Source organism: Salmo salar, chromosome ssa11 (genome assembly GCF_905237065.1).
Source record: "Salmo salar chromosome ssa11, Ssal_v3.1, whole genome shotgun sequence".
NCBI lineage: Eukaryota > Metazoa > Chordata > Actinopteri > Salmoniformes > Salmonidae > Salmo > Salmo salar.
In genome coordinates, this window is record NC_059452.1 from 110,416,865 (window position 1) to 110,425,459 (window position 8,595).

General features: G+C 41.2%; 1 protein-coding gene across 1 annotated transcript in view; it reads left to right on the forward strand.

Moving 5' to 3' along the window:
• The window catches only part of LOC106592268 (dixin-A), a 150,727-nt gene that overhangs the window by 42,014 nt on the left and 100,118 nt on the right, over nt 1–8,595 (forward strand). The window contains exons 6-7 of the mRNA XM_045688922.1: nt 719–789; nt 2,669–2,751. Of these exons, the coding sequence (XP_045544878.1) occupies nt 719–789; nt 2,669–2,751 (154 nt within the window). The remainder of the gene's footprint in view (nt 1–718; nt 790–2,668; nt 2,752–8,595) is intronic.

Consider the following 8,595-nt stretch of genomic DNA (forward strand, 5'->3'; position numbering starts at 1 on the left):
GCTATCTGTAATGATGTCTGAGTGTTGGAGCGTTCCCCTGGCTATCTGTAATGATGTCTGAGTGTTGGAGCGTACCCCTGGCTATCTGTAATGATGTCTGAGTGTTGGAGCGTGCCCCTGGCTATCTGTAATGATGTCTGAGTGTTGGAGCGTGCCCCTGGCTATCTGTAATGATGTCTGAGTGTTGGAGCGTACCCCTGGCTATCTGTAATGATGTCTGAGTGTTGGAGCGTACCCCTGGCTATCCGTACATTTTAAAACAAGAAAATGTTGCCGTCTGGTTTGCTTTATATAAGGAATTTGAAATTATTTATATATTTTATCATTTACATTTACTTTTGATAGTTAAATATATTTAGAACCAAATACTTTTAGACTTTTACTCCAGTAGTATTTTTCTGGGTAACTTTCACTTGGGTAACTTTCTATTAAGGTATCTATACTTTTACTACAGTATGACTATTGGGTACTTTTACCACCACTGGTTATGGGTTACGCACCCAATACATATGGGTCCGAGAAATGTCTTAAATGTCCGGTAAGTTTAAATGCTGCCTGTCAAATGTCCAGCGCCACATTTTCCTAACGGAAACCCTGCACCACACACACACACACACACACACACACACACACACACACACACACACACACACACACACACACACACACACACACACACACACACCCTCCTGTCAGTAATCAGTGTTTATGTCCTCAGTTCCCCCAGAGCCCCGCCCACCAGCCAATCAGACAACAGAGAGCCGGAGGAAAGCCAACCAGAGAGAAGCAGTAAGACACACGCACGCACACACACACACACAAGTTGGCAGTGTAGGTTTTGCAGTGCACAGGTTAGGTTAGTGTCAGGCCGCCTCGCTGGGTCAGACGTCAGAATCAGGCAGCAATGAATAGGATTCAATATGAATCAATATGATTCATCAGGATGAATATGATTCATCAGGATGAATATGATTCATCAGGATGAATATGATTCATCAGGATGAATATGATTCAATATATTCAGTAAGACTCAATCGATTCATTACGATTCAATATGATCTAATAGATTCATTAACCTCTCTGGGCCAGTGGGTTGTTAGCGTCCCACCCTAGTCAACAGCCAGTGGAATCGCGTTGCGCGAAATACAAATACCTCAAAAATGCTATAACTTCAATTTCTCAAATATATGACTATTTTACACAATTTTAAAGACAAGACTCTCGTTAATCTAACCACATTGTCCGATTTCAAAAAGGCTTTACAGCGAAAGCAAAACATTAGATTATGTCAGGAGAGTACCCTGCCAAAAATAATCACACAGCCATTTTCAAAGCAAGCATATATGTCACATAAACCCAAACCACAGCTAAATGCTGCACTAACCTTTGATGATCTTCATCAGATGACAACCCTAGGACATTATGTTATACAATACATGCATGTTTTGTTCAATCAAGTTCATATTTATATCAAAAACCAGCTTTTTACATTAGCATGTGATGTTCAGAACTAGCATACCCACCGAAAACTTCCGGTGAATTTACTAAATTAATCATGATAAACGTTGACAAAATACATAACAATTATTTAAAGAATTATAGATACAGAACTCCTTTATGCAAACGCTATGTCAGATTTTAACATAGCTTTTCGGCGAAAGCACATTTTGCAATATTCTGAGTACATAGCTCGGCCATCACAGGCTAGCTAATTTGACATCCACCAAGTTTGGGGCAACCTAAACTCAGAATTACTATTAGAAAAATTGGATTACCTTTGCTGTTCTTCATCAGAATGCACTCCCAGGACTTCTACTTCAACAACAAATGTTGTTTTGGTTCCAAATAATCCATAGTTATATCCAAATACCTCCGTTTTGTTTGTGCGTTCAGGTCACTATCCGAAGGGTAACGCGCGAGCGCATTTCGTGACAAAAAAATGCCAAATATTCCATTACCGTACTTAGAAACATGTCAAACGCTGTTTAAAATAAATTTGTATGCGATTTTTCTCGTAAAATAGCTATAATATTCCAACCGGGCGACGTTGTATTCATTCAAAGACTGAAAGAAAAAAATTGAGAAGTCTCGTGACCGCGCATCTCAGTCTCACTGTCCCCAGGCAGGCCATTTATAAACTCTGCTGCTGTACTTTGCCCAGAGACAGCAGACACCCCATTCCACTTTCTGGCGGCTTTAGAGAGCCAATGGAAGCCTTAGAAAGTGCAACGTAACAGCACAGATACTGTAGTTTCGAAAGAGACTAGAAAGAAGAACTACATTTCTCAGATCCTACACTTCCTGGTTGACTTCTTCTCAAGTTTTTGCCTGCCATATGAGTTCTGTTATACTCACAGACACCATTCAAACAGTTTTAGAAACTTTAGAGTGTTTTCTATCCAAATCTACTAATTATATGCATATTCTATATGGGCAGGAGTAGTAACCAGATTAAATCGGGTATGTTTTTTATCCGGCCGTGAAAATACTGCCCCCTAGCCCAGACAGGTTAAGATAGCTTAATAAAGTCACACAGACTTCAACATTAACTGTGAAATATTTCTCTCCCCATTGCTGTGTTTGTGTGTGTGTGTGTGTGTGTGTGTGTGGTGTGGTGTGGTGTGTGTGTGTGTGTGTGGTGTGTGTGTGTGTGTGTGTGTGTGTGTAGCTAAGGCAGGCTGGGAGAGTCCTCTGACTGAGAGCCTGGAGAGAGAGATGCAGGAGACACGGAGAATGGTTTCAGCTCTACAGGTACACACATTATGTTTTTCTGTCCTCGTGGGGACCGAAAATACATTTTCATTCAAAATCCTATTTTCCTTAGCCTAACCATAACCCTAACCTAAACCTAAACTTGACCCCAAAAACTAGACCGGACCCTAAAACTAGACCTGCCCCTAAAAATAGACCTGACCCTCAAACTAGACCCCTAAAACTAGACCCCTAAAACTAGACCTGACCCTCAAACTAGACCTGACCCTCAAACTAGACCCCTAAAACTAGACCTGACCCTCAAACTAGACCCCTAAAACTAGACCTGACCCTCAAACTAGACCTGACCCTCAAACTAGACCCCTAAAACTAGACCTGACCCTCAAACTAGACCTGACCCTAAAACTAGACCTGACCCTCAAACTAGACCTGACCCTCAAACTAGACCCCTAAAACTAGACCCCTAAAACTAGACCTGACCCTCAAACTAGACCTGACCCTCAAACTAGACCCCTAAAACTAGACCTGACCCTCAAACTAGACCTGACCCTAAAACTAGACCCCCTCAAACTAGACCTGACCCTCAAACTAGACCCCTCAAACTAGACCCCTAAAACTAGACCTGACCCTCAAACTAGACCCCTAAAACTAGACCCCTAAAACTAGACCTGACCCTCAAACTAGACCCCTAAAACTAGACCTGACCCTAACTCCTAACCCTAATTGTAACCCTAAACCTAAGCCTAAAATAGAATTTTCCCTCGTGGGGACCGGCAAAATGTCCCCACTTATCCGAATTTTTGTTGTTTAACTGTCCTTGTGAGAACTTCTGGTACCCTAAAGGATAGTGAAACAAAAACACACAGACTGTTCGAGCCATCTTCAAAGAAAAATAAATGTGTTAATACATTCCCAGCCATCACCATGTCTTGAGACACAGGTGATGTCTGGGTATGAATGATTTATAGAATGTTTAAGAGCTGTTTATGAAATGTCTATAAAAGGAATATGTTTATGTTTCTAGATAATATTATTGGACAAGTAATATGTTTTAAACTTTATGCTTCTAGAGAATATTGGAGAAGGAATATGTTTATTGAGAATATTATTGGAGAAGTAATATGTTTATAGAGAATATTATTGGAGAAGGAATATGTTTGAAACTTTATGTTTATAGAGAATATTATTGGAGAAGGAATATGTTTATAGATAATATTATTGGAGAAGGAATATGTTTATAGAGAATATTATTGGAGAAGGAATATGTTTATGTTTACAGAGAAAAGTATCAGAGAAGTAATATGGTTTTAAACATTATGTTTATAGAGAATGTTATTGCAGAATTAATATGTTTATAGAGAATATTTTTGGAGAAATAATATTTTTACATTTAGAAAGAGTATTGTCCGAGAAGGAATATGTTAATGTTTCTAGAGAATATTATTGGAGAATTAATATGTTAATGTTTCTAGAGAATATTATTGGAGAAGGAATATGTTTATGTTTCTAGAGAATATTATTGGAGAATTAATATGTTAATGTTTCTAGAGAATATTATTGGAGAAGGAATATGTTTATGTTTCTAGAGAATATTATTGGAGAATTAATATGTTTTTGTTTCTAGAGAATATTATCTGAGAAGGAATATGTTTTAAACTTTGTTTCTAGAGAGTATTGGATAAGCAATACAGTGCATTCGGGAAAGTATTCAGACCCCTTCCCCTTTTCCACATTTTGTTACATTACAGCCTTATTCTAAAGTGGATTGAATATAACATTTTCCTAATTAATCTACACACAATACCCCATAATGACATCACAATACCCCATAATGACATCACAATACCCCATAATGACATCACAATACCCCATAATGACATCACAATCACAATACCCCATAATGACATCACAATACCCCATAATGACCAAGCGAAAACAGGTTTTTACAACAACAACAAAAAAAACTTATTTACATAAGTATTCAGACCTTTTGCTTTGACTGGACATGATTTGGAAAGGCACACACCTGTCTATATAAGGTCCAACAGTTAACAGTGAATATCAGAGGGAAAAAAACAAGCCATGAGGTCGAAGGGATTGTCCATTTACATAAGTATTCATATCCTTTACCTAGTACTTTGTTGAAGCACCTTGTGCAGCGATTACAGCCTTGAGTCTTCTTGGGTATGACGCTACAAGCTTGGCACACCTGTATTTGGGGAATTTCTCCCATTCTTCTCTGCAGATCTACTCAACTTTTTATTTTATTTTTATTTATTTATCCGTATTTTACCAGGTAAGTTGACTGAGAACACGTTCTCATTTGCAGCAACGACCTGGGGAATAGTTTCAGGGGAGAGGAGGGGGATGAATGAGCCAATTGGAAGCTGGGGATGATTAGGTGGCCGTGATGGTATGAGGGCCAGATTGGGAATTTAGCCAGGATACCAGGGTTAACACCCCTACTCTAACGATAAGGACCATGGGATCTTTAATGACCTCAGAGAGTCAGGACACCTGTTTAACGTCCCATCCGAAAGACGGCACCCTACACAGGGCAATGTCCCCAATCACTGCCCTGGGGCATTGGGATATTGTTTAGACCAGAGGAAAGAGTGCCTCCTACTGGCCCACCAACACCACTTCCAGCAGCATCTGGTCTCCCATCGAGGGACTGACCAGGACCAACCCTGCTTAGCTTCAGAATCAAGCCAGTAGTGGGATGCAGGGTGGTATGCTGCTGGCCAACCTTTATCAGGTTGGATGGGGAGCGTTGCTGCACAGCTATTTTCAGGATGTTTGATTGGGTTCAAGTCCGTGCTCTGGCTGGGCCACTGAAGGGCATTAGGAGACTTGTCCCAAAGCCACTCCTACGTTGTCTTTGCTGTGTGCTTAGCGTTGTTGTCCTGTTGGAAGGTGAACCTTCACCCCAGTCTGAGGTCCTGAGCGCTCTGGAGCAGGTTTTCATCAAGGAACTCTCTGTACTTTGTTACGTTCATCTTTCCCTCGACCCTGACTAGTCCCCAGTCCCTGCCGCTGAAAACATCCCACAGCATGATGCTGCCACCACCATGCTTCACTGTAGGGATGGTGCCAGGTTTCTTCCAGATGTGACACTTGGCATTCAGGCTAAAGAGGTCCAATCTTGGTTTCATCAGACCAGAGAATCTTGTTTCTCATGGTCTGAATCTTTAGGAGCCTTTTGGCAAACTCCAAGCGGCCTGTCATGCGACTTTTACTGAGGAGTGGCTTCTGTCTGGTCACTCTACCATAAAGGCCTGATTGGTGGAGAGCTGCAGAGATGGTTGTCCTTCTGGAAGGTTCTCCCATCTCCACAGAGGAACTCTGGAGCTCTGTCAGAGTGACCATCGGGTTCTTGGTCACCTCGCTGACCAAGGCCCTTCTCCCCTGATTGTTCAGTTTGGCCGGGCGGCCAGCTCTAGGAAGAGTCTTGGTGGTTCCAAACTTCTTCCATTTAAGAATGATGGAGGCCACTGTGTTCTTGGGGACCTTCAATGCTACAGAAATGTTTTGGTACCTTTCCCCAGATCTGTTCCTTGACACAATCCTGTCTCGGAGCTCTACGTATAATTCCTTCGACCTCATGGCTTGGTTTTTGCTCTGACATGCACTGTTAACTGTGGGACCTTATATAGACCGGTGTGTGCCTTTCCAAATCATGTCCAATCAATTGAATTTACCACAGGTGGACTCCAATCAAGTTGTAGAAACATCTCAAGGATGATCAATGAAAACAGGATGCATCTGAGCTCAATTTTGAGTTTCATAGTAAAGGGTCTGAATACTTATGTAAATGTAATATTTCATTTTTTTTCCCTCAATATTTAAAACATTTCTAACAACATGTTTTTGCTTTGTCATTATGGGGTATTGTGATGTCATAATGGGGTATTAGGATGTCATTATGGGGTATTGTGATGTCATTATGGGGTATTAGGATGTCATTATGGGGTATTGTGATGTCATTATGGGTTATTGTGATGTCATAATGGGGTATTGTGATGTCATAATGGGGTATTAGGATGTCATTATGGGGTATTGTGATGTCATTATGGGGTATTGTGATGTCATAATGGGGTATTAGGATGTCATTATGGGGTATTGTGATGTCATTATGGGGTATAGCGTATAGATTGATGAGGATTTTGTTTCATTTAATCTATTTTAGAATAAGGCTGTAACGTAACAAAATGTGTAAAAAGTTAAGGGGTATGAATACTTTCCGAATGCACTGTAATTAAATCTGCTGTCATATTGTTGAGTAATGGAATACTAGAGTCTTTATATATTTGTTGTCACTTATTAAGCATCCTAAATATTTGATATGTTTTGTGGTCCACTTAAAGGATTGCTGTAGATGGTGAGTTATTGTTTTTATTTTTCCTATTGCCATTATTTCATTTTCCAAGTTAATTTTATAACCTGAACTTTTGAGTATTCTGAAAATGTTTTTAGCAAAGGGGGTATTGATTTTTCAATATCGTTCAGGTATATCAGGAGATCATCTGCAAATAAGTTTAGTTTATATTCATGTTTACCAATTCTGATACCTTTGGGTCCTGTCTAGTTGTTTCTGCAAACGGTTCAGTACAAACAGGAGGGTGGGAGAGGACATCCCTGTCTTGTGCCCTTTTTCTAAAGCAATTTCATCAGATAATGTATTATTTGGGTATATTTTTTATATAGGTCATTTATTCAATATTTGTAATACATTTATTATTTAAGCTGGAACATTTTAAGTTTTGAATAGAAAAGGCCATTCAAAATGGTTGAAAGTGTTAAACTTTGTTTCTAGAGAAGGTTATTAGAGAAGGTCGATGTTTTTGTTTCTAGAGAATATTATTGGAGAAGGAATATCATTATGTTTCTCTTTTTTTAAAATGTATTTCTTTATTGTGACGCTGGATAGTTACGGTTTCACCAGCTAGAGCATTTTTTTATTTTTATTAAAAGACTCCAGCCACCCAAGTCATGGACTGTTCTCTCTGCTAGCGTTCGCCATGCGGTATCGATGCACCAAGTCTGTTCTCTCTGCTAGCGTACGCCATGCGGTATCGATGCACCAAGTCTGTTCTCTCTGCTAGCGTTCGCCATGCGGTATCGATGCACCAAGTCTGTTCTCTCTGCTAGCGTTCGCCAAGCGGTATCGATGCACCAAGTCTGTTCTCTCTGCTAGCGTACGCCATGCGGTATCGATGCACCAAGTCTGTTCTCTCTGCTAGCGTACGCCATGCGGTATCGATGCACCAAGTCTGTTCTCTCTGCTAGCGTTCGCCATGCGGTATCGATGCACCAAGTCTGTTCTCTCTGCTAGCGTTCGCCATGCGGTATCGATGCACCAAGTCTGTTCTCTCTGCTAGCGTTCGCCATGCGGTATCGATGCACCAAGTCTGTTCTCTCTGCTAGCGTTCGCCATGCGGTATCGATGCACCAAGTCTGTTCTCTCTGCTAGCGTACGCCATGCGGTATCGATGCACCAAGTCTGTTCTCTCTGCTAGCGTACGCCATGCGGTATCGATGCACCAAGTCTGTTCTCTCTGCTAGCGTACGCCATGCGGTATCGATGCACCAAGTCTGTTCTCTCTGCTAGCGTTCGCCATGCGGTATCGATGCACCAAGTCTGTTCTCTCTGCTAGCGTACACCATGCGGTATCGATGCACCAAGTCTGTTCTCTCTGCTAGCGTTCGCCATGCGGTATCGATGCACCAAGTCTGTTCTCTCTGCTAGCGTTCGCCATGCGGTATCGATGCACCAAGTCTGTTCTCTCTGCTAGCGTTCGCCATGCGGTATCGATGCACCAAGTCTGTTCTCTCTGCTAGCGTTCGCCATGCGGTATCGATGCACCAAGTCTGTTCTCTCTG